Source organism: Pongo pygmaeus, chromosome 13 (assembly GCF_028885625.2).
Source record: "Pongo pygmaeus isolate AG05252 chromosome 13, NHGRI_mPonPyg2-v2.0_pri, whole genome shotgun sequence".
Lineage (NCBI taxonomy): Eukaryota > Metazoa > Chordata > Mammalia > Primates > Hominidae > Pongo > Pongo pygmaeus.
In genome coordinates, this window is record NC_072386.2 from 99,304,360 (window position 1) to 99,330,896 (window position 26,537).

At 42.0% G+C, this 26,537-nt stretch overlaps 2 protein-coding genes across 2 annotated transcripts in view; one reads left to right on the plus strand and one right to left on the minus strand.

The window, feature by feature from the left end:
- Positions 1-3,181: 3,181 nt before the first annotated feature.
- Positions 3,182-5,684, plus strand: ACTL7A (actin like 7A). Its single transcript, XM_054500321.2, has one exon. It carries the CDS (start codon positions 4,251-4,253, stop codon positions 5,556-5,558), a length of 1,308 nt encoding a protein of 435 aa, XP_054356296.1. The 5' UTR covers positions 3,182-4,250; the 3' UTR covers positions 5,559-5,684.
- Positions 5,685-10,635: 4,951 nt separating this feature from the next.
- The window catches only part of ELP1 (elongator acetyltransferase complex subunit 1), a 64,774-nt gene continuing 48,872 nt past the window's right edge, over positions 10,636-26,537 (minus strand). Inside the window, exons 30-37 of the mRNA XM_054500323.2 lie at positions 23,795-23,857; positions 23,354-23,414; positions 21,702-21,815; positions 21,101-21,212; positions 20,277-20,404; positions 19,645-19,799; positions 16,545-16,620; positions 10,636-11,186 (exon numbers count right to left, since the gene is read on the minus strand). Of these exons, the coding sequence (XP_054356298.1) occupies positions 11,119-11,186; positions 16,545-16,620; positions 19,645-19,799; positions 20,277-20,404; positions 21,101-21,212; positions 21,702-21,815; positions 23,354-23,414; positions 23,795-23,857 (777 nt within the window). The 3' untranslated portion in view covers positions 10,636-11,118. The remainder of the gene's footprint in view (positions 11,187-16,544; positions 16,621-19,644; positions 19,800-20,276; positions 20,405-21,100; positions 21,213-21,701; positions 21,816-23,353; positions 23,415-23,794; positions 23,858-26,537) is intronic.

The following is a 26,537-nucleotide window of genomic DNA, read 5'->3' on the forward strand; positions in this document are numbered from 1 at the left end:
GACGGGGTTTCACCATGTTGGCCAGGCTGGTATTGAACTCCTGATCTCGTGATCCACCCACCTTGGCCTCCCAAAGTGCTGGGATTACAGGTGTGAGCCACCATGCCCAGCCCGCTGAATTGTTTCTTGGAACATGGCAGCATTCAACTATATTATTTGGGTAACAACTTTCTAAGGGTTACAGTTATGAACATCATGACCCAGAAATGCCCTGTGGTGGGATCATGAAATCACAGAAGCTGAGGATTGGACCCTCCAGTTCCCTCTAGAACATCCCATCCAGTAGTCTGACATGGACAGCTCACCCTATTTTGGCCAGCCATGAGTGATAAACGTTTCATCACACTGGATTGGCATGTGTACCTCTCTGAAGCCATTAATTGGTCTTGGGTCTACTCTTGAAGTTCTACGGGGCAAGCAAATTCTTCCACGACAACTCTTAGGCTATTTAAAGGCAGTGTTCATGGACTGCCAGAGCCTACTTTTTGTCCATGCCTTACAGAAAGGCAGTACAGAGCAGATGGAAGACTGAGGAACTGGACTCCGAAGACCTAGATTCAAACATAGATTTATTATTTATAATCTGTATGACTTTGGGTAAACTACTTGAAATGCTGTTTAAATACGATTACCGTATTGCTATGTCCCCTCACCAATTTGACCTGTATCCATGGCCTCCAGGTCTCTGCCTTGAGCTGCTAAGTGGATGGTGGTATCACACACACACACACACACACACACGGAATGCAGGGGGAGGAGGGGAAGGCATGTGAGGGGAGAGAATGAGCTCCATTTGGGGCATGCTGACTTAGAGATGCCCAAAGGCCACTAGGCTGTGGGACACTGGGCTGGAGCACGTGGAAGGGGAAGCATCCGGATCCAGATTTGTGTGCTCAGTAGCACATCTTCCCCTGGAGACGGCTCCTCTCCCTTCCACCTGAGGGAAATGGGCACAGTCTTGGGACCTGGGCGTCCACACTGGGATCTGAGTTGTGAGAAAGCAGCTCAAAGTGCCTGTTTGGCAAGGATCTTCTTTATTGGGAGCTCCTGACTCAGGGGTTCTCCAGCATATTCAAGAGTTGGAAAGGCTGTGGTGGGCTCCAGTAATTTTTAAGAAAAACTCCAGGTGATTCATGAGAAGAAACGCCATGCCGGATTTTCTTCCCCGCCGCCCCGCCCCATAGCTGCTAAATTTCCAGGGGCCTGGCCCACCTCTCCTCCAAAGGTCAAGGGTGGGCAGTGTCCCAAAACTAAAGCCAGGAGCCAGGATGCACCTCAGGGAGAAGTGTGTTCTTTAATCTCACCTTTCCATGTTCTCTCCCTCCACTATAGAAGAGGACCCCAGGGTTGCGTTCGAAAAGGGGTCATCCCAAGGTTTTTTTGGTCTTGAGCCAGAGGACTAAAAGTAGGTGTGATCCCATTAGAAAATGTGGCCCAACATATTTTGAGCAATATAGGGTGCCTCTCCCTAGAGGGACCTCACTAGGGACCCCAGAGAGTCCACACAGACCTTAGCTGGTGACAATTATGGGGGTTGTGTGCTAGGCAGTGGAGGTTTGGGGCACGGTGTCAACAGTCTCTGCATTCTTCAGTCATTACCGCTAACCACGTGATGACCCACAGAGGGAGAGAAGAGGCACAGAGGGTAACAGGAAGCTTAGGGGAAACAGAGTTTTTATTAGGAGCACCCAACATGTGAAACTCAGAGGTGAAGTAAAAGGAGGGCAAGTGTTTCATTGGCTTTTGCTCAGAGAATGTGAGGGGAATCCCTATGCTCAAGGACCTTACAGAATAGATAGAGTAACTGCCTTACACTAAAGCATCACCTCTTCCACACACAAATGCAGAAAGGGCAATGACAGATGATAGATGGGCAAGCCTGGGCAGCCCAGGAAGAGCAAATGAGTCAGAGCATGTCAGGCTTGGAGTGTATTAGCAAAGAGGGAGGCACCGGACAGGTGAAAGGGTCCTTCAAAGGTGTCCATATCTTAATCCCTGGGACCTGTGACTATATTAACTTTCATGCCAAAAGGGATTCTGTGGATGTGATTAAATGAAGGAATCTGAGATGGGGAGAGTATCCTGTATGGCCTGGATGGGGCCAATGTAATCACAAGGGTCTTTATATGGGGGATACAGGAGGGTCAAGGGCAGAGAAGCAGATGTGACAATGACAGCTGTAGTCTGAGAGTCTTCCAAGATGGAGGAAGGGACTATGAACCAAGGAACACAGGTGGCCTCTGGGAGCTGGAGAAGGCAAGAGAAAGTATTGTCTCCTACACGTCCAGAAGGAATACAGCCCTGAAAGAACGTTAACTGTAGCCCAATAAGAATTACGAACTTCTGACCTCCAAAATAGTAAGACAATAACTGTGAGTTGCTTTAAGCCACTAAATCCATGGTAATTTGTTACAGTAGAAACAGGAAGCTAATACAGGCTCTTCTAGGAGTCCAGGTTAGTGAAAAGGCACCAAGCAGCTATAGATTTCTCAAAATTCAAGTAGGGTTTGGGAAGAAAAAAACGGAGGGTTTTAAATTATATATGCCTTTGGTTACCATATACAGCACTTTTGAAATAAAGTCAAACAATCTGAGTTGCCCATACAAACACCTGAACAGCAGAGGCAATTAAACTGTTTTTCAGGCAGCCAGGCATCGAAAGTACTTTCCTATTTTTCCTTTAAAATTCCATGCCATTTATCTCATCCACTAACCAATGAAGCAAGAAACTGAGATTTTGTCCTTGGGATGACACCTTGCTGCCCCCATCAGATAGTCACGAATCTCATGAGACTGGACTTGGTCCTTTTCTTCTCTCATACCCAACAAGGAACTGAGAGCAGCCCTCGTAGCCTCTCTAAAGGAGAAAGCCCATTATTGTGGTGACTGCCTCTTTATGAAGGGCTGGGATCAGGTTTAAGGTGTGGCATAACATAAGGTTGGATTCTGCCCTGAGTGTGGCCGGTATCCACACCAACGTGTCCAGCTTCAGAAATGGCATGCAAGATGGCGGCCAAGCAGCCTAAGAGATGCACGCTAGGTCCCATCAAGCTGTGTCCCAGCACATCCTGGGGAGGAAGCCAGTCAGGAGAGCTTGGCTCCTCCTGGTCGGATATCCTTGCGTGAGCTATGCACCTACCTACGAGCCTCAGTGTTGTCAGTGGGATTTTTGTAGGGTCTAATTTCACTGTCTAGCCAATGACCCTGATGAAGGCACAGTAAGTGTACACATGTATATCCAAAAATAATTCCCATTAAGGTTGTTCTAAGTGTCACCCTTAGTGCCCTTCACATAGTCACCATAGCAGCAAAGGATCCTGCTAACATCTAAATCAGATGGTGTCAGTGCTCTGCGCCAAATCCTCTGGTGCTTTCTGACCTTACCCACGATCCTCGCGTTGGCCTATGAGGCCTACCATGAGCTGCTCACCTTCCCCCACCCCATCTCATCTACTTTTCCTTACTCCTTCCGTGGCAGCCACACTTTTCTTCCTGCTCCTCCTCTAACTCGAGAGGTCGGCAAACTTTTTAAGGGCCAGTCAATACTTACTTTCTTTCAGCTTTTTGGGCAATACAGTCTTCAATGCCATGACTCAGCTCTACTGTCGTACTGCAAAGGCAGTCACGGACAACACGTACATGAATGAGCACGGCTGTATTCCTATCCAACAAGCCGGGGACTGGATTGGACTGCAGCCTGCTGATCCCTGATCTAACTCTTCAGTCACACATCTGCCTCCAGTCCTCTGCACCTGCTGCTCCCCTGACATACATGTGGCTCTCTCCCTCACCTCCTGCAGGTTTTCATTCAAATGTCACCCTCTCAGGAAGCCCTGCTCAGGCCACACTAGCACTGCCACCCTGCTTTTGCTCTTAACGCTCATTTTGGTTATTGTCTGTCACCCCCACCCCCCACCAACTAGAATAAGGGATTTTGTCTGTTTTTTTCACTGACGAATTCCCAGCTGCCTTGTTTATAGCAGACATTCAAGAAATATTAATTAATTGAATAAATCAGTCTTGTTAACAAAATTTAGGAAAAAGGGAGCCACTTCAAAAACAATATCCCAAATGTACCCTAACACAGGATAAGGGTTTGCAATATCTAGAAAGCCCAGGTCACCAGATTACATCATAATTAGTGATGTCATTGTTGGGAAAATTCTCAGGGTATCCTCTGATGTAGGCCTTTCAGGCCTTGAATCCAGTGGGATTGAGAACTTTCTAAGAGTGGTGCGGCTCTTGACAACATGTGGGCTCCACCGGCAGCAATCATGGGGGATGGGCCAGCCAAGAAGGTGGGTAACCAGGCCCCCCTGCAGACACAGGCCCTCCAGACTGCCTCTTTAAGGGATGGCCCAGCGAAGCGGGCCGTGTGGGTTCGCCATATGAGTTCAGAGCCACAAGAACCTACTGAATCAAAGGCAGCCAAGGAGAGGCCCAAGCAGGAGGTGACCAAAGCAGTGGTTGTGGACCTGGGCACTGGCTACTGTAAATGTGGCTTTGCCGGCCTGCCAAGACCCACCCACAAGATCTCAACAACGGTGGGCAAGCCCTACATGGAGACCGCCAAGACTGGGGATAATCGCAAGGAGACATTCGTGGGGCAGGAACTCAACAACACAAACGTTCATCTCAAGCTGGTTAACCCTCTGCGACATGGCATCATCGTGGACTGGGATACAGTGCAGGATATCTGGGAATATCTCTTCCGACAGGAGATGAAGATCGCCCCAGAGGAGCATGCAGTCTTGGTTTCAGACCCACCGCTGAGCCCACACACCAACAGAGAGAAATATGCTGAAATGCTGTTTGAAGCCTTCAACACCCCTGCGATGCACATCGCCTACCAGTCGCGCCTGTCCATGTACTCCTATGGAAGGACCTCCGGCCTGGTGGTGGAGGTGGGCCATGGCGTGTCCTACGTGGTCCCCATCTACGAGGGTTATCCTTTGCCCAGCATCACCGGAAGGCTGGACTACGCGGGCTCTGACCTGACAGCCTACCTGCTGGGCCTGCTGAACAGTGCGGGGAAAGAATTCACCCAGGACCAGATGGGCATTGTGGAGGACATCAAGAAGAAATGCTGCTTTGTGGCCCTGGATCCCACTGAGGAGAAGAAAGTCCCTCTCAGTGAGCATACGATCCGCTACGTGCTGCCGGATGGGAAGGAGATTCAGCTGTGCCAGGAACGGTTCCTCTGCTCGGAGATGTTCTTCAAGCCATCTCTCATCAAGTCCATGCAGCTGGGCCTCCACACCCAAACCGTGTCCTGCCTTAACAAGTGTGACATCGCCCTCAAACGGGACCTCATGGGGAACATCCTGCTCTGCGGGGGCAGCACGATGCTCAGTGGCTTCCCTAACCGTCTGCAGAAGGAGCTAAGTAGCCTGTGTCCCAATGACACCCCGCAGGTAAACGTGCTGCCTGAGAGAGACAGTGCCGTGTGGACTGGTGGCTCCATCCTGGCCTCACTTCAGGGTTTCCAACCACTGTGGGTCCACCGCTTTGAGTACGAGGAACATGGGCCTTTCTTCCTCTACAGGAGGTGCTTCTGAACGGCGACCAGGATGGCCACTGCACTGGCAGTGCATACCCTCGGCGGGGTGAGCGCACTCCTACACTCAGGGGATGGAGCCGGCGCTTATTCCTGTAGCATTAAACACCCCTCATATGCCCCTCCACAGTGTGTTTCTCTACTTCCTAAGAACAACTTCATACATGCAGCATCTGCCTTAAAATATACATTTCCTAAAACAAAAGCAAGAGTAGGGGGAGGATGAACAAAAAAGGACATGCATTGTATGTGGATTGCTTAAACATTCACTTGCTCTAAAATTATGCTGCCCCTTATTTTGTGCATTCCCCGCTTTAGGAACCACTTTATGGTTAAACTCTGCTTGGAAGGGGGAGTGCAATGAAGATTAGAGGGTAAATGCTGTTGGGGCATATAAGCAGTTGCCTTTCCATAAATGCCAATAGGAAGTATGCTGTAACAGTGCAATCTCTCACAAAGCATTTGTGAGAGTGTCCATTTCATACTTCATCAGCAACCCTGAGAGACTGGAAAGAGCTGGCAAAGCTGTCTGAGCCCTGCTTTAACAGGAGTTTCTTTTAGTTCCAACAGTCATTTATGTCTCAGTACCAGTTCTTACTAAGCCATCACGGCGACTGGCTGCTGAAGCCTAGCATATTACAAGCAAGGCATTTGTATGTGCCTTAAAGGGCAACTCTTCAGAGAACAAGTGCTATACAGATTTCCCTTTTTAAAAACCGAAGTAAGATTGATCTTGGGTTATCAGCAGAGAGGTTAGGGATTGAAGGCACAGGCATTCTCTAGACACTTCAAGTAGTAGCTGACCATATCCCAGCAGACTGGATTCTCCATCAGCCTATAACACACACAGTTGGAGTCTGGGGTGTGCTGAGGATAGAGGCTGCTGGTTCTGGGGCTGATGGTATGAGTCTGTGGGAGGTTGCCCTATGTGGGTCATTCTAACCCAACTGGGGAGCCCAAAGGAAAACAGAGACCCTCAGTAGCCAGGTAAGCGGGACCAGGGCCCAGCAAACTCTATGGTGTTCCTGCAGGGGGAGTTTGTAATATGAGCACTTTAAATTGGAGATTCTTTACAACAGCCCACCACATTCTCTGTCCTGTCTTTAAAGTTCAGAATCTGAACACCAGTGGGTGCATAAAACAGCGGACGGAACATGGGCTCTGGACTCTGTGGTCTGAAACACTATTTTGCTACCACCTAGCTGTGTGACTTCAGTTTGTTTGCCTGCAAAACTGAGTATGAATGCCTACCTCACACAGCTGATTTAAAAAACAGAGAAGAACATCTGAATACCAATACTAGACTCCTGGAGGTGCTCACAATAGCTAGCTAGTATCTTTAGGTTTCTACCTTTTATGCAGAAGGCCTAAAGTCTCTTACTATAGTCCTTAGCCACAAAGGCACTCAAAGGCACATATTCTGCATTTAGAAGAGAGCTGGCACCTCTACCATCTCTCCAGAGCCCTCCAGAGCCACCCTCACAGGTTCGAGGCTTGCCTAGACAGCCTTGAAAGGCCTAAAGTGCCTGACCCTGGATCCAGGTCTGGTGAGTAAGCCTATCTGGCTGGCACCGGCAGACAGAGAGCCACAGAGGGGCATGTGAGGTTCCCATGGTTCAGCACGGATGACTAAGCCTTATGCTGGACTGTCAAGGAATCAGGAGTTGGGGACACTGACCTGAGAGAGAGGGACATCTTTACCTCAGTTTCTGCCCAAACCGCTCTACTGTCAACCCATGATCATTCACTGATGCGCAAGTTGAAGTTTGGTTAGTTCTTAACCTTTGGACCTCTTTGGCAGGGTGGTAAACCCATAAACCTCTTCTTAGAATAATGTCTTTAACTGCATCGAATAAAATGTATGATTACAGAGGAAACATATCATACAGAAATATGCTCTATCTACCGATCCCTTAGGGGTGTATGAACCCCACATCAAAGATCCCTAAAAAGGCAAGGGTCTTAATGAGGAGGGTTGGGAGGTGGTTCTGGAGGATGGGCGTCTCCAGCCCTTCCTAGGCCTCAACGTTCATTTTTAAATGAAAAATGCCAGTTGAGGGCTGAGCAATTGTGCAGTCTTTTTCAAAGCACTTTGTGAATTTTCTCACTTGATCCTCACAAGTATGCCCCAGTAGAAAAAGAGAATCTCCTCATAAAAAAGTGATAGTTTTACTAAGTATTTGGAACTTATCTTAGCACAGTAATTCTCAAGTGGGGGGCACCTTTGGCCTGTAGGGGCCAAAGACGTTGTTCTCAAGTGGGGGGCACCTTTGGCCTGTAGGGGCCAAAGACGTTATCTTTAACAATGTCTAAAGATATTTGTGGTTGTCATAACAGGGGTGGGAGTGTGTACTATTGGCATCTAGGGGTTAGAGACCAGGGAAGTCGTTAAAACATCTCACAATGTGCAGGGAAGCACCTCCCAACACCCAAAGAAAGAATGACATGAACCAAAATGACAACAGTGCCATTGAGAAACTCTGCTTAGCTTGATGGGCACACACACGACTGAAGGAAAGCAAGGCTCAGTGAGATTAAGTGACTTTGTCCAAGACTGCTAAGATGATTGGACACATGGCCCAAAGCCTTGTTCTTTCCTTTATACCAGGAGGACAACTATTGTTCTTAAAGGTCCTGGGACTTTAGAGCCAAAAAGAATAGTGGTGGAGCAGCCCACTGCAGGCACAGGCAAGGGCTCAAGGAGCACAGAGAATATAGAAACATGAGAATCCAAAGCAGGCCTTCAGCACTGCCAAATGTTACCAAATTAGCCTTGTCTTATCTCCAGCCTCGTGAATACGTACAGCTACCTAGCTCCTAAGATGTTTATTTGCACCCAGTTACTAATAAATACGACAAACAAGAAAGAACAGCCAAAGAAAGACTCCCCAGGGCTTGTCCAGGCGGTGCTTCTAGAGAATATGGGAGTACAATAACCAGCACAAGAGGAAGAACAAATCTAATTTTGCTTCTCAAATTTGCAGTCACCTTAAGTTACTAAGCTTCATCAGTTTACTTATTTTTAAAAACACCCACTTCAGCTATTGCTATGTCAAATCTCTCAAATGTGTATGTATATATACATGCATATATAAATTTAATTTAAAATATGCAGCAGGGCTAAGAAATTGCACCAAGCTACATCCATAAATGCATATAAAAATTGCTCCTACTTTTTTTTGGTTTTTTTGTTTTTTTTTTGAGACAGAGTCTTGTTCTTGTCCAGGCTGATGTACAGTGGCACGATCTTGGCTCACTGCAACCTCCACCTCCCAGGTTCAAGTGATTCTCCTGCCTCAGCCTCCCAAGTAGCTGGGATCACAGGTGCCCACCACCACACCTGCCTAATTTTTTTTGTATTTTTAGTAGAGATGGGATTTCACCATGTTGGCTAGGCTGGTCTCAAACGCCTCAGCCTCCCAAAGTGCTGAGATTACAGGTATGATCCACCACACCTGGCCTCAGTTTTTTAAAAAGCATAAATTTAAAATGCACTTTGACTGAAGAAGACAGTCTTCTGCAAGTTCCTTCTTGAAGTTTAGAGCATCCGAGCAAAGCTATCTGACTCAACGGAACCAAGAAAAGTGAAGGTTTTAGCTTATTGCAGCATGAACTTGCTTTGGGACAGGATCCAAATTTATGTACTCTTTTCTAAAACCTGACAGACTCTTTCCCCCAAATTAAGCATTCATCACTCAGAGGAGTTTTCTCCTTTTCTCATACACTCAGTTTTCCCCCATGAGTAATTCTTGGCTTTGCCTCAATTTGGAAGGTCTCCTCCTGCCTGCTTCTTCTAAAAATGAACAAAATCCAATCCTGCTCAGATGAGAGAAACAGTAATTGATAGTAATTTGCATGATGAGAGAAACAGTAATTGATAGTAATTTGCATTCAAACAAATTATTTCTTGCTGCTTCAATACATTATTTAAGGAAACTGAACGTCCAGGAAAATTCACACCATTATCAATGAACACATTTACTTCTATTTCCAGTCTATCAGCATGGGTCCCTTTACAGTTATCCAAAGCAAGAGCACTATATTTCAATATAAGTTACCATGCCTATTTACCCATGCCAAAGAGTGATTACAAAGTACTTGCAGCCTTTCAATATTGGGCACTTAATTACAGCAAACCCATGTGAGTCAAAAAGTAGATTTCTCCAAAGCAAAGTATATCTTCTTTCTCTTCTTTTTAAAAACTCCCGTTAGATTGTGAAAATGTTCAAACATACAAAAAAGTTGAATTTTATAGTAAATACTCCTAGATTGATTCTATAGTTAACATCTTGCTATACTGGGAAAGGCTTCTTACATTATAATTTTGGCTATATCACTTCTTTGAGGATCAAAAGCAGCATTTCCTGTTAGCTTATGTACACTGCTATAGTTTAGGCATTTGTTTCCCTAAACCTCATGTTGAAATGTGATCACCAATGTTGGAAGTGGGGCCCAAAGGGAGGTGTTTTGCTCACAGGGGCAGATCCTACGTGAATCGCTTGGTGCCATCCTCGTGGTAATGAGTGAGTTTTCACTCTATTAGTTCCTTTGAAAGCTGATTGTTGTTATAGAGACACAAATGGACTAAGATATACAGTAAGAAAGGTCTGGTTCTGATATTTAAAACATGGAAGAATTTTTAATCAGAATGAAGTGGGCGTTTTCTAGACTCACCATAAAAATAAAATATTCTCATTTTGAGACAGTTTTTTTTGGTGAGGGGGTGGAGAATTGAATAAAGAGAAGTCAGTAAAGTACCATAACAAAAAATAAATGAAGTGGCCTAGACACTAACAAAAATATCTGAGTTAAAGAAACAGTATTTGGAGAACAGAGAATAATTCACAACCATGCATGCCATACAATGCACACTGATCAGTCACACCAAATGTGCATGATACTGTTTAGAAATTCTAATCTGTTCTAGCTCTAACACTGCTAACTCTCTAGCAGGAAATACACAGGCAGTAAACCAGTCCCTATAGACATTGTAGTTATAGGAGGCTCAGCCCAGTTATAACTAAAAGCACATGACCTGGTAAGATGTTACAAAATAACAGCTGTCAGCAAAGGAGGGCTTATAATTTCAAAGGATACTTTTTATTCTGCTTTAGTTTAAGGTGACAAGAAGCTATTTAAGTGATTACATTTGACCAAATATAGCACTAATAGCCATTGTAATCTTCTCTGCCAATAAAATAAGACAATTTAGAAACATTATTTTACTTGTCTTCACACTTTGGAGGTAGAAACCATGAAATATTAATCTCATGATTACCATAATTATGCTCTCAAACAGCCCAAGTGAAAGAACAATCATTCTCACAAAATGATGCCATAAATGGTTAAAGTTAATGACTTGCTAATGATTAAGATGTATACACAAAATAAAATAAATAGAATTGCTTGTTGTCTACTGAAGTTCTTGACAATGCTAAGGTAAGTTATCATTTTACTCTTTCCAGTTCTCAATAGCCAGGCCTCAAAGAGCAAGGGGTGGTAGGACAACAGGAATGAGTGGAAATGGTCTTCTCTGTCGGATCCCTCCTAACTGCAGTCACTCAGTCTAGCAGGCTCAGCTTCCACTGGGTTCTTCTGTTGATCTTTGGTGGTATAAAAAGCTCAGCATCTAAAAGTAAGAAAGGAAGGGAAATTGTGACAGACATACTCTTGTTGGAGGGCGCTGAGGCAGTAACTCTAAACTAAACAAACTAGGCAGGTGGGGTTTGCAGCAATAAGACCATCAGAGCCAGAGTTCATGTGTCTGCTACCCCTGCAACCTCCAGGTCAGAGCAAACACAGCCTGGAGGCCCTGCCCTGAGAGGAGACTGCATTTCAACCTCAGGCATGCTCACCCAGTGATTCAAAGTGGAAGAATGTTCTGTATTTCAAACTGGTGGGAGGGGTGGTGGCAGCAGTTACACGGCTGTATACATTTATTAAAACTCATCACATTGTACACCTGAAATCTCTGCATTTCACTATATGTAAAGTCTATCTCAATTTTTAAGGAACAGCAAAATGTGGTAGCACATATTCAGTAAGTGAAGTTAATGGACAGGAACTACTTTATGATGAAACTTCGACAAACATGTTGATCAATAAAGATGCCCCTGCTTTAAAAAAAGTGAATGGAGAGAGAGGGTTAGGAAAAGATTCTGTTACTGTAACCTAAAACTCCCAGGCACTCTTTCACTTAGATTTCTTAAGTTTCTTTTCTAACCAGGAATCATATACTGCAAGCAGAGATACGAGAAAACATGTATATATAAGGATTTTCTTTTTCAGCATTATGATAAACTTCCAGCAGTAAATCTGTACATATGAGCCATGCAGGCATGAAAAATTACAATTGATCCTTGAATGTAGGGTTATGGGTGCGGACCCCCCTGCACAGTCAAAAATCTGCATATACCTTTTTTTTTTTTTTTTTTTTTTTTGAGACAGGGTCTCATTGTGTTGCCCAGGTTGGAGTGCAGTGGCATGATCATGACTCACTGCAGCCTCGACCCCCTGGGTTCAAGTGATTCTCCTGTCTCAGCCTCCCAAGTAGCTGGGACTACAAGTGTACACCACCATACCTGGCTAATTTTTGTACAGACGAGGTTTCACCATGCTGCCCAGGCTACGCTCAAACTCCTGGTCTCGTTCCACCCACCTCAGCCTCCCAAAGTGCTAAGATTACAGGTGTGAGCCACCACACCTGGCCCCATGTTTAACTTCTGAATCTCTAAAACTCAAGTACCAATAGCTTACTGTTGTTCGGTAGTGTATTGGCAGCATAAAAAGTCAGTTAACAAATGTTTTGTATGTTATATGTATTATATACTACATTCCTACAATAAAGTAAGCTAGAGAAAAGAAAATATTAAGAAAATCATAAAGAAAACAATATTTACTATTCATTAAATGGAAGTGGATCATCATAAAGGTCTTCATCTTTGTCATCTTCACGTTGAGTAGGCTGAAGTGGAGGAGGAAGTGGAGGGGTTGGTCTTGCTGTCTCAGGGGTGGTAGAGATGAAACAGGTAGGCGAGGTTAAAGAAGAGGCAAGAGAGGTGGGCACACTCAGTGTCACTAACTTTATAGAAATACACCATAATTTCTGATGTTTTTGCTTTTTCATTTCTCTAAGGTACCAATCCTTCCACAGTTTCTTTTAGTTTCACTGCCCATAACATAGAATCATCCATGTTGTAAAAGAAGCCAAAGGCAGTCTTGAATAACTGGAACCTTTGGAACAAATGTCAATTTATTTTCTGGCACTGCTTCTTTTATGTCATCTTCCTCATTGTCTGGCACTGGTTTGGAAGCACTCATCTCCATCAAGTCATCTTCTGTTAATTCCTCTGGTGTGATGTCTATCACCTCTTGAATTTCTCCAAGACTCCTATCTTGAAATCTTCATGCACCATTTTTTTTTTTTTTTTTTGCCAGATCCACAATCTCTTTCATGATTTCCTTGATTGGCTGTCGTAAAGCCTGTGAAGTCATGCATATCTGGACACAGTTTTCTCTAGCAGGAATTTATTGTCTTGGGCTTGATGGCTTTCACAGCTTTTTCTGTAACAATGATGGCATCATTGATGGTGTAATTCTTCCAGATTTTCATGTTCTGTCAAGGTTCTTTTCCATACATTTGACAATCCTTTCCATAGAGTACTATTTGTAATGAGCCTTAAAGGTCCTTATGACACCCTGATCTAGAGGATGAATTAGAGATGTGTGTTTGGGGGCAAGTAGATCACTTCAACGTCTTCGGTGTTGAACTCATGGGGCTTGGGGTGGCCTCGGGCATTCTCCAGTATCAAAAGAACTTTAAAAGGCAGTCCCCTTACTGGCAAGATACTACTTAACTTCAGGGACAAATCGACAATGGAACCAATCCAGAAAAAGTGTTCTCCTTGTCTAAGCCTTCTTGTTGTATGGTACAACCAAAAGCCTGGCAGCTGGTGTTAATCTTTTCCCTTCCAGGCTCAGGGGTTAGCAGCTTTATAGATAAGGGCAGTCCTGATCATAAACCTGACTGCCTTTGCTGCTGCCTCCTGGATGGCAGGAGCTGCTTTTCCTGTTATCCTGACATTTACAAAGCCAAACCTCTTTCTAAAATTATCAAACCATCCTTTGCTGGCATTAAATTTTCCAGCTTTGATCCTTCATCTTTTTGCTTTAAGTTCTCATACAATGACTGTGCTTTTTCTCAAATCATAATAGTTGTATAGGTATGCCTTTCTCATAGCAATCCTGCACCTACATAAAAGCTGCATCTTCAATACAAGATAAAAAGGTATTTTGCAAAAAGTACAAGGTTTTCATGCCTGCTGGCATAACTGCAGTGACAGCTTCATAAATTTCCTTTTCTTTTATAATAGTCCTTGCACTGGGTTCATTTATCTTGAAGTGGTGGGCAACCACAGCTGCAGACCTCAATCTACAGTACATATCGAGCAAGTCAACTTTTTCTTGTAATGTTATGACTTTTCTCTGCTTCCTGGGAGCATCACTTGTGGTACTTCCTATAAGTCTCATGGTGTTATTTAAGGTTTACGATATTACATTAAACATGATAAAAAATACACGAGAACGCGAGATCACTTTTCACTGCCATATGCAATTAATAGAGAATCTCATGTGCTGCTCATGTGGAGATGATTACTGGCACATGGCCGTTCAAGCAGATATTGGTAACACTTGAGCTCACCCACCACAATAGCAACAGGAGGTAGCTACAAAATTATTACAGTAGTGCAGTATGTACTACAGTTAATTTTATGCAGTTATGATTTAATACTACATCTTTATGTTTGTTTACATTTCTCTCCACTAAATGGTGCCATAAAGACATAAGAATATCAATACTGGAAAAAGGCTACTTAAATAAATTCACTATCAACAAGGTATTTCATAAATTCCAATTAAAGTTGGAATAAGACTTTATCTTAAAAAAACTAGTTACGAAAATAATGTGCTCTATCTCATTTTTTAAAATTAGGCATAACTACAACTATATTCGATACTAGACTTAACTTGAAATAAACACAAAGTACAGACTTTTGGGCAAGAAAGTAATTATTCTGACAAATTATGTGACAGCAGGACACGACATATTTCACATTTCCATATTTGAATTTCACAGCACACAAAAAAAGTCATTTTTATAAAAATACCTTGAGGGCTTTTCAATTTTTCTAAGGACCTCTCTCAATCCTTTGATAGTCTAAATCATTTGAAGCACTTATTTTGTCATCAATTGCAACAAGTCCAACCCAGCTGTGATTCAAGTACTTTTCCAATATCATTTTAATCTATTTTATGTAATACTAAATTTTTGCAAGACTTGCAACTGATCTGCATGATACTGTATTGCATCAAAGCAGGAAACAATCAGAAATGACCCATCAAGTCATTGATTTCACTTGCGGGGATGTGCCAATATACTTAACTATTGTTAGCTGGGGAGGGGCAGCTGAGTAATATTTGAGTGGCACTAATTTTGTGATTAGTTCATCAGTGGCAATTTTTGAATTATAGGAACTTCCCTTTTCCTAAACATCGTTGAAACCACAAGGGTAATGATAATACACACTCAGATAATGAGGGGCTCTCAAATATTACAGAGTGTCTTTAAGGCTCAGCTGGAAAACAAGAAAGTGCTCTTTGAAGTGGGAAAGCCATCTAGAATACCCCGGGGAATGGTGGGACTGACCTGACCTGAAGGTCAGCATCAGGCCAGCAATGAGGAACACAGGAGGCAGAAATCACAACTGGATTGGACTACAGCACAAAATAAACAATGACCAAATGGCCTCAGGTCTAATATAAGTTCCTAGCATCTGAGAAATAAGTGGGCTGGGCACAGGGGCAGACGCCTGTAATCCCAGCACTTTGGGAGGCTGAGGCAGGAGGATCACTTGAGAGCAGAAGTGTGAGACCAGCCTGGGCAATATATTAAGACCCCATCTGTTTTTTTTTTTAAATAGAAAAAAAAGGAATAAGTGGATATGTCAAAACTGATACCAAAAGTACCTTGCCATTCTCCAGACAGAAGAGGAGCTAGGAATACAGTAGTTACTGTCTGGATGTATGAGTTCAGCTGGGATGGAAGGTAGCTGTAGCTACCTTCCTGGTAGCAACATAAGCTGTTAAAGTCAAACTTAATTTGAATCCCCACAGGCTACTTCAAATGTCATCAAAATGCTATTACAGTGTAGCACTTTGGTGAAAAAAAATTTCAGAAAGTTGCTTGTCACATGCCAGAAATGCAAATAATAGCAGTTAAAACTGCCAATTATTTTAGAAACTATCATTCACTTTTCAAAGCTAAGATGCTTCATTGATCCAACTATAAGTAAGGGCAAATACTGAAAGTCCCAAGTTGACCCATCAAATGTTTCTAACCAACTTTCAAAAGAAAGCGCTTAGGGTTTTTAATTTTTAGGGATATAAGTAATCTAATTGAGAATCATCTCCCCTCAACAAATAAAACACTTCATGCATAACTAAACAGGAAATATGTATAAATGCTAATATTCTTTGGATGTGCCTTCAAATTATATTATCAATCCTAAACATAATAAAAAGGTCCCACTCATAAGCAAGGTTTATGAAAATGCCCCCAAGATGCAAAGCGTAACAATAGCCAGTAATGATGCTTCAGAAGAATCTTTTGATGTATATGTAAATGTAGACAGTTTAGACTGAAACTGGAACTGTGATGTGCCTTTATGAACAAGCATATGCCACACTTTTTAAAAAATTACACATACAATGGTCATGGCGGATTTTCCCGCACCAGGTCCCCCACTGCTAGAAGCATGAAACTGATCATACTAAAGATGCAGTCTTAGAATTGAGGAAGAATTGTAGTCAATTTTTTGTAGTGAAAAATTGTATCCAATCTCTCCTTATACTGCTGATCTTCTCAATACTTACAGAAAGATAGTCCTTCTGCTTAGTATTGTAATATTAAATGAGAAAAAATACTAACCAAGAACAGGAACCGAAGTCTTCTGTTGTTGATAAGATGCCATGATACTATTTGCGGTAGAATTGGGACCTAGAACCTGAGGAGAAAATAGACTGTATCAGCAAAGATTATCTAATACTTCTCAAGACTGCCAATACCAAAGGCCAAATCCCTACCAGCAGAAAACAGCCTGTCATTTCTACTGGTATGGTGTGAAACACAGTAATTCTCTTTCCCAATGTGATTTTAATTTGCCAGTTTCTCCAGCTGCAACTCAGACTTCTAATTCTCCTTTCTCCCAGAACAAGGTAAAGATGGGGGGCGGGGGAAAAGAAAAGAAACGAAACTCTACAGTGATATATCTTAGCCTCTTCTAAATGAGCAAACCACTCCCTGAGGAGAGAGAAAACAGTACAAGAGGCTACAAATATGTAGAATATCAATTATACGCAAAGAGTTACGGGAAACAAACATTTTTAAGTTGAAATAAATACAAATATGTGCATACTATGGAGCAGAATGGAAACTGTGCACATGAGCTCCAGGTAAAACACAAGACTGCAGGAATTTCAAGCCTGCAGCGAGCCTCTGGGCACACCCCTGGTTAGTGCAGACCCTTGGTGGCACACTCTCAGGAGCAACGCCATGAGAAGTCACTCCCGGTATCCTGCACATACCACAACCATACTTCACCAATCAAAACCACAATCATAAAATTGATGTCTTAGAACTTAATGTGGGAGGCATGGTGGCTTACACCTGTAATCTCAGCACTTTGGGAGGCCAAGGCAGTAGGATCACTTGAGGTCAGGAGTTCAAGACCAGCTTGGGCAACACAGCAAGACTCCCCCTCCCCATGTCTAGGAAAAAATTTTAAAATTAGCTGGGCATGGTGGTGTGCACCTGTGGTCCCAATTACTCAGGAGACTGCGGTGGGAGGACTGCTTTAGCCCAGGCATTCGAGGCTGCAGCAAGCCATGATTGATCATACCGTCACTGCACTCTAGCCTGGGTGACAGAGCAAGAAAAAAATAAAATAAAATAAGACCTTAATGTGATCATGTGATCAGAAGAGAAGAGGGAAGGGGACGGCATGGGAGTGGTATTATAAATTATTATCTTCAAGCCGGGCACAGTGGCTCATGCCTATAGTCCCAGCACTTTGGAGAGGTGAGGTGGGCAGACCACTTGAGCCCAGGAGTTGTTCAAGACCAGCGGGGACAACATGGTGACACCCTATCTCTACAAAAAATTTGAAAATTAACCAGGTGTTGTGGTATGCGCCTGTAGTCCCAGCTACTCAAGAGGCTGAGGTGGGAGGATCACCTGAGCCCAGGGCAGTGGATGCTGCAGTGAGGGGTGATCACTGCACTCCAACCTGAGCAACAGAGTGAGACCCTGTCTCAAAAAACAAAAACAATTATCTTCAAAAGCACTACAGTTTTGAAGATGATGATCACATTTCTTCTAAGAAATACCTATTATAATAAATTCAAGAAGTTGTGGCGCCCTGAGTCCTAGTTGCTTTTATTTCAATGGTTTGTAAAGTGCTTTTACAAACTCACCCTCTTATTTAACCTTCAAAGCATTCTATTGAAGCACACAGGGAAGTCTTATGCCCATTTCTAAATGAGGAAATCAAGACACGATAAGCATATGTGTTTCTAAACAGTGAGCTGATTTGTAATCTCTCAGCTCCAACCCACCCTTCTATCCACTGCTTGTGGTGCTGGGGCGCGGCACCTGAAGGATATTCCTCCTTGCTGCTGGGTTCCCATCATGTCCTGCCTACAGTGAACACCAGAGGGGGAGTACAAAGCTGGAGGATGAACAAAAGATTTCTAGATTTCTTCCTTGATTGGCTGGCTTTTTTTTTTTAGACAGAGATTCGCTCTTGTTGCCCAGGTTGGAGTGCAATGGCGCGATCTTGGTTCATGACAACCTCCGCCTCCCAGGTTCAAGCGATTCTCGTGCCTCAGCCTCCTGAGTAGCTGGGATTACAGGCATGCGCCACCATGCCCGGGTTATTTTGTATTTTTAGTAGAGACGGGGTTTCTCCATGTTGGCCACGTTAGTCATGAACTCCTGACCTCAGGTGATCCGCCTGCCTCGGCCTCCCAAAGTGCTGGGATTACAGGCGTGAGCCACCACCGAGCCCGGCCCGACTGGCTGGCTTTTCCCCCAGCAGCAGCTGTTCCTTCCAGTTTCCATTTACTTCTGTACGCTTGGAACCAGCCCCCTCAGAAATGCCAGGACTAGCTGGCTGGCACCCTTCTCTCAGAGGTTCAAGAGCCAGCTCTACAGGGCCCCACTTCCAGGCTTCTAAATTCTAATAATCCCCAACTCCTCCTCCTGTTCCCTCAGCTAGAGGGTAAAGCTGCTTCCTACAGTTACTATCTCAATGTCCTTCCTCTGTATTTCCCTTTTGCCTTGTTTAGTCTTCTAATACTTATTTAACCAATCCATATATTAAATTCTGTGATAAAATAATAGATAGGCTTTTGTTTTCCTTTCCAGATCTTGACTGATATACCAGCCTTTTTGAATCTAAATAAAAACTCTTAACAATAGACTTGAAGTATAAGAGAGTGAACAGAGGTATAAATAATAAACAGATGACAATACATTAGAATTCTGTGATACAAAGATGACTCAGCCTTAAACACAACCCGCAAAGTCCACCATAACAACATAGAAGTGACAAGTCAAATTTTTCATAAAACAAAACGAAAAGCAATTGCCTGGGGTCCCTTTAAAGCCTGATCCCATCCCTGAGTTCTGAAAGGAAAGTGAGAGGCCGTCTCTGATCCCATCTTCCCCCTTCTCCCCACTCCAACCTCATTGAAGGCCAGGAGCAATCACGTGACTTTCCCATTTTCTCCATGACAGCTACTTCATTCAGAAAGGAAAATGATAGTCCATTTAACCTATGCCAAGGTGTACTAGTCACTCTACAGGCAAATATCAAATCTTACTGACAGCTTAAACATAAATCTAAGATAATTTAACTATGGCATCCTATGTTTTAAGAACAGGAAAACTTTTTGACTTGGGGATTGTGTGAATACAATAACCCATGAAAATGATGAAAAAAATGCACACCGTCTTTGAGAAAACTTACAGGGGTAGCTGAATTCTGCTGGTAAGTAAGAGTCCAAATTTCTGGAAGTGACCTTTCCATCAACTGCAGTGTATCTTCAAAGCCCTTCTGTAATTCCCTTCCTTGTTCATCAAACTCAAAGAGAAAGAGTACCTTTAAAATATGGTATACTTCATCTAGAGAGAAGAAATTTGAAAGAGTGGTTAAGTTATATTCCCAGCTCCATTGACAGAATCATACCATAGCTTCTATCCAAAGCCAAAAATTTCTATGATCCCACTGCAGGTCCTTTCTCCCACATTATCTTTTTTCTTCCCAAATGCTGGAATAATTAAACACATGTACTACAAAAAGAAAATCAAGCACACTGGAGGGCCTATGCAGAAAGCAGTGTCCCACAATTCTTTATCCTGGCTTAAACATCTCTCCCAGTTCAGTTAGGGGGATGCCAAATGGAGGAAGGCTTCTCAGTTCTACCAGCTAAGAAGGGCTGCTTCAGGAATGTGTGCTGACATGACCCTTCCTGCTAAAAGTTCTCATCTTTCCTCAAATTGGGAAAATGGTAGCTTAATCACCTACTGAACTCTGCCTGTCTGTACTGCCTATTCACTATTGTTTGTGGTCAGGAATCATCATCAGGACCGAGAATATACCTTTCAGGTTTTCAGTGTTCTGCACCACTTCACTCAGTGCCTCCAGGAGGGCCAGGTCCTCCAGCGGACTGCCTTCTTTGAGGCTGTGCTTCTTCCGCTCCGCTTTTCGGCGATTCTTAGATGATCTCCTGTTAGAAATTACACAGATATTTTTAAGCCTCCTGAGTAGCTAGGACTACAGGCATGTGCTACCTTGCCTGGCTACTTTCTTGCAGTTGCTGATCACCCCACACAACTTCACAGATCTCCATTTTAAATTCCTAAAGCATAATTCAGTTTGAATATATAATCTTGCATTGTTTCACACATCCCAAGCAAGACTATGAACTCTTATAACTCATATCTCCTTATAAGTTTTTGGTAACATCTACTGCACCTACCATATGGGTGTTGAATAAATATTTCTGACAAGTTACTATATTTGGTAAAAGTGTTATGACTTATTTTACATTTATGGTCTCTTCCAATCCTGATTTTGAATTGAAGAAGCTTGATCTTTTCATTTTTTCAGTGCCTATAATTTAGTCACAACATTTGTTCAAAAAGTAAAATCAGATGTTAATATAAACTGAGCACTCAGGGGAGGGACTGCCTCATGGGGAATGGGAAAACACACAGGCCACAAAGCTGAGGAAGAAAACCTTCCAACGCCAAGTTTAATGTCTCAGATACGCTGGGAAAGTGTCTGAACAACTTCCACACAGCGTTGGAGAATATTCTCCCCACTCCCACTACGCTGTCCCAGTAGAAAACCAATCTATTTGCTTCCACTTTCCCCATATGCCCAGGATATGGTCAATGTGCTGAATCAATGTGATACGTACGCTGATATCCTGGAGTTACTATGGGAGTATTTGCCACTCATCTCACTGCCACTCACAACACTGCTAGTTTCAGAGAAGAGGTCTGACTCTTGGCCGTGGGGTACCTCATCATCTAGAAAAGAAGAACCAGAAGCAGATGAAAACACTGCCTGCTAATGTGTGGGTTTACTTTCAGAGCAGTAAATGAACTACAGTCAACTGGGGCATATCAAAGGATGGATGAAAATGATTGCAAAGTTGATCTCAAAATGAATGAGATAATATTAAATACAGTAATTACTAATGTAAATCAGTAGTTTCCTGAACTTTTTTCTGGAAATGAGGAAACTCACTTTGTTAGACACGGAAGTGGTCAGCTGCTCTGGGTGAATGCGGGTCAGTGGGAATGTCTGGCAGAGCTCTCCCCATTCATGCTTAGTCCTGCCCTTCACCAACACACAAACACAGACACAGATGGCCCTGAAGGGGCTCCACAGAAGCCTCACACTTGCCCATGGCACAGTAATCAGATTGCAGGAGGATCACCAAGCAACCTAGACAATGTGTGGCATTACCCGACCCCACTGCCCTGCACGTCAATGGCCTTCACGCAGACACTCACCCAGACCTGCCTGCTGGGCTTGCTCCTTGAGCTCTCGAACTACCAATAAACGTTTCTTGTGGCGACTGAATGTGGCTGTCTGAGAGTCCAGAAATGCCATGTAATTTTTCTGGGCTGGAGATGCAGAATGGAAAATAGTTTGAGCATGAGGTTTAAGCAAAGAGAAAAAACTAAAGGCAGGGAGCAGTGAAGGAGGGTTAAAATTCAGCAAAAAGAATGAGGTTACTAGGTTTTCCAAGCGAGCTTTTTTTCCTTAATAAGCATTAACAAATTAGAGACTGAGATTCCAGATCTTAGAGTTCATCAACATTATCCCAGAATATGCGCTACCACTGAACTTGTAAAATCACCTGAACGAAGACCTGAACAAGAGAGGATTGGCAAACAAAAAAAAAAAAGAAAGAAAAAAAAATGGGGGTCGGGGAGGGGGGCGCAGTTAACAAAAATAAGAAGAAAGTTACCTAAATGTTTCTGGCTAAACATCCATCAAAATGCCCATGGATGTGGAAAAAATGTGTCTAATGATTTCTGAAAAATATTGTCAAATGGAAAAATACACAAGAGAAAAATAACACTAGCAGAATACATTTTAAAAAAGCAAAATACTACTATCCAAGGATGCATTTTATTAATAGGTTTTGGGCCTGTGCAGACGAATTATCGGCATTTATCTAAGAAAGGTTCTCATTAGTGGTGAAAATCCAAGTAAGAGCTGGTTAGATTATTATAGACGAGGAATGATGCTTTCAGTACCCTGTTAGAGGTACCTAAAGTGAATGACATAAAAAGTACCCCAGCAACGTTTTAATTAGGATGGGGGAAGGGGGTGCAGACAAGGTAAGAATGTGCATACATGTAAATGTCAGAAAGGCCAGACGTTACTTACAGGGTAGATGTGCATAAAAATGCAGAACTTAAAATCAACCACTCCCTAAGGTTTCTGTAAGTCAAACTGATGTCCTTCTTCTCCACTTTGCTTTTAAGAGGTCATAGTGACCATCTGAGTATTCTAGAACTGGTAATATTCATATGTTCTCTAAGAACCACAAACTTCATTTGAAAAGGTAATTTTTAAAAAAACTTTGAAAGGTTGAAACATACATAAAAGTTGTAAGAGTTCAATGAACACACATATACCCTTCACTTCAATTTGCCAATTATTAACATTTTGACATATTTTTTGCTTCCTGTTTCTCTGCATGCATACACGCATTCATTATTACTTTTGTGGAACCTTTTAAGAGTAAGGCAGAGATATGATCCTTCATTCCTAAATATTTCAGCATTTATCTCTTGAGAATAATAGGATATTATCTTACATAACCACAACATGATTATTAAATGCCAGAAATTTATCACTGTTACATTATTATCTAATATAGTTCATATTCAAGTTTATTAACTATTCCCAAATACAAAGATTCTTAATCATATTTGATAACAGGTTTCTAACATTTAAATATTTTGTTACCATTTAATAGTTCAGCATATTTAAAAATTCTAGTGAGAATTAAGTATTATATCCAGTGGGTAATTTTGATTGAGTCTACATGACATATTATTAAGAAAACACAGTAAATAGGAGGAGACTCTCATCTCTCTCTCCTCACCTTCTTCCAAATGAGGAATTCTATCTAAAATGGGACCCTCACCTTCTAAAATGGAAGGCTTTACGTTGGTTTCTATAATATCCAGTCTGTTATATTTGTATACCTATAAGGAAAAACACAATAATTTTAGGAAGGAAAACTTCTAGTCACTGGAGAGTTAAGATACTTAGAAAGACATGGAGTACTTTCAGAGGTAATCAGAATATTTTCCTGAAAAACAGGCCTCCTACAAGGCAGCCAAGGAAATTCAATTCATTTCAGTAAAAAGACAGCAATATTTCAAATGTGGAGTATTAATTCCAAAATATTATCAAGAATGATAAAAATGGTTTTAAAAACACCGCTTTTCCTTAAACCAGGAACCTGACCTATTTCTACTTATTTCACGAACCTCAGAAGACAAGAGATTCCAACTGACCTGGAATCCCTTGCTCGCTCTCTCTGCTTAGCACCCAACATCCAGAGGATTTAAAAGATTCTTACCAGCCTCAAAGCTTCTTCCCAGGCAGCTCCTTCTAACAGTAAGAGCACAGCTTCTTCATAATCCTGACAAGGGAACAGGAAGAAGACAACAAGTGAAGAGAGCGTGTCAGATGTCATCACAGCCAACTACAAAACTAACCAAGACCTGCCTCTATCTCCCTGGCCAGGGGAGAACTCCTAGTTCTCAACATCATGCCTATCCTAGAGTTCATGTCTCTATAAATATTGATACAAAAGACAAGAGAGAGGTGTAAATTCTGAAAATAATGACAAAACATAAGGTAAGCATCATCTCTCTGCATGCCTGGACATCAAAACCACCAGAAACGTCTGTTAGACACGCCCATCTCCCGAGCTTTACTACCAAGTTTGATTTAGCAGGTTTAGGTGGGCTCCAGAATTGTTAACAAGACCACCCTTTGAAAAAATAGTAGACTAGAATAGCAATCTTCTAAATTTTTTTTGTTCTTTTTTTTTTTTTTCTCAGACAGGGTCTCACTCTGTCGCCCAGGCTGGGATGCAGTGGCATAACCATAGCTCATTGCAGCCTTGACTGCCTGGCCTCAAGTGATCCTCCTGCCTCGGTCTCCCATGTAGCTGTGACTACAGGCATATGCCACCACACCCACCTAATTAAAAAAATGTTTTTAGACAGGGTCTCACTATGTTGTCCAGGCTGGTCTTGAACTCCTAGCCTCAAGCAATCCTCCTGTCTCAATCTGCCAAGCAGCTGGGTTTACAGGCCTTTGCTCATTTCAAAATTGATTTATCTGGCTTTCTGTTGTTGAGTTGCAGGAGTTCCTTACACATTCTGGATATTAAACCTTTATCAGATATAGGATTTGCAAATATCTTCTTCCATTCTATATGCTGTCTTTTCACATTCTTGACAATGTCCTTGATACACAAAAGTTCTTAATTTTTATTAAATCCAATTTATCAGTTTATTGATTGTATTTTTGGTATTAATTCTAACCATCCATTACCAAATCCAAAGTCACGAAGATTTAGCCCTGTTTTCTTCTAAGAGTTTTATAGTTTCGTTTTGGTTTTGAGACAGGGTCTTGTTCTGTTGTCCAGGCTGAAGTGCAGTGGCATGAACTCAGCTCACTGCAGTCTCAAATTTACGGGCTCAGGAAATCCTGCCACCTTGGCCTCCCAAGAAGTTGGGACTACAGGTGCACACCACCATGCCTGGCTAATTGTGTTTTTATTTTTTGTAGAAACAAGGTCTTTCTATGTTACCCAGGCTGGTCTCAAACCCCTGGGCTCAAGTGATCGTCCCACCTCAGCCTCTCAAAGTGCTGGAATCACAGGCATGAACCTCTGTGCCCAGCCTTCAGGAGTTTTACAGTTTTAGCTCTTAAATTTTTGTTGATCCACTTTGAGTGGCCAGCAGTTTTTGAAAACTCGGAAAATACTGAATCTTTTGAAAAAAAAAAAAAAAAAGAATAAACATGAAAGGTCATTAAAAAATTTCCTTAAACAATCATTGATCACTTAAAGCAAAAGCAATAACAAAGTATTATGGAGTAAATACTCTTGTAAGGTTTTTACACTATATATGAAGTAGTATACTATTATCTGAAGATATGGTCAATTAATGACATTTATTATAAATCCTAGAGCAACCACTAAAATACTAAAATGAAGAAGTATAGCTAATAAGCCAACAGTGGAGGTAAAATGGAATTATGAAAAATACTAAATCCAAAGGAAAGCAAAAAAAGAAAAAACAAGAAACAAAGGATCAGTGAAACAAACAGAAAACAAACAGCAAGACTGTAGGTTTAAATTTAACTATATTGGTAATCACATTCAATGCAAATGTCTAAACCCTCCAATTAAAAGGCAGAGATTGTCAAATTAGATTTAAAAAAAAAAAAGAACCAACTAATGCTATCAACAAGGAACGCACTTTCAAAATAAAGACTACATTCAGCTAGATTAAAAGTAAAAGGATAGAAAAAGATGCAATGAAAAGACTAACCAAGAGAAGGCTGGAAGAATCATATTAATAACATTAAAGTCAAATTCAGAATTAGGAATAGTAACGGAGAAAAAAGGATATCAAAATGAATACATCTAGAACATACTCATAAGCATGTATGCACCTATAACAGAGCTTCAAAATACATTAAGCAAACACTGGTAGAATGAAAGGAGAAATAGACAAATACATTATTGCAGTGGGAGACTTCAACACTTTCTCAGTCATTGATAGAGCAGGTAGTGAGGAAATCAATAAGGACATAAAAAGCTAGAACAGCATGATCAACCTAATCTAACTGACATTTATAGAACACTCCATCCAATAATAGTAGCTTTCATATTATTTTCAAATACACAACATTCTGTAAAACAGACCATATTAAAAATTAAAATAAATTATAAATTTAAATTAATAAAATGTATGTTCTCTAATCACAACAAAATTAAAATAGAAATTAATAACAAAAAGATGGCTGGCAAATCTCCGATATCTGCAAGTTAAACATACTTCTAAATAAACCAAGGTTCAATAAAGAAATCACAAGGGAAATTAGGAAATGAAAACAAAACATTTCAAAATTTGTGTAACGTAACTAAAACGGTGCTTGAGGAAAATTATGGCATTATATGCTTAAACTATAAAGTAAGGAATCATCTCAAATCAATGGCTTTAAGCCATCACCTTGGCCAGGCACAGTGGCTTACACATGGAATCCCAGCACCTTGGGAGGCAGAGGTGGAGGGATCACTT

What these genes read in the sequence shown, in the direction of transcription:
- ACTL7A (XM_054500321.2), top strand. Translation starts at nt 4,251, where the DNA reads ATGTGGGCTCCACCGGCAGCAATCATGGGGGATGGGCCAGCCAAGAAG.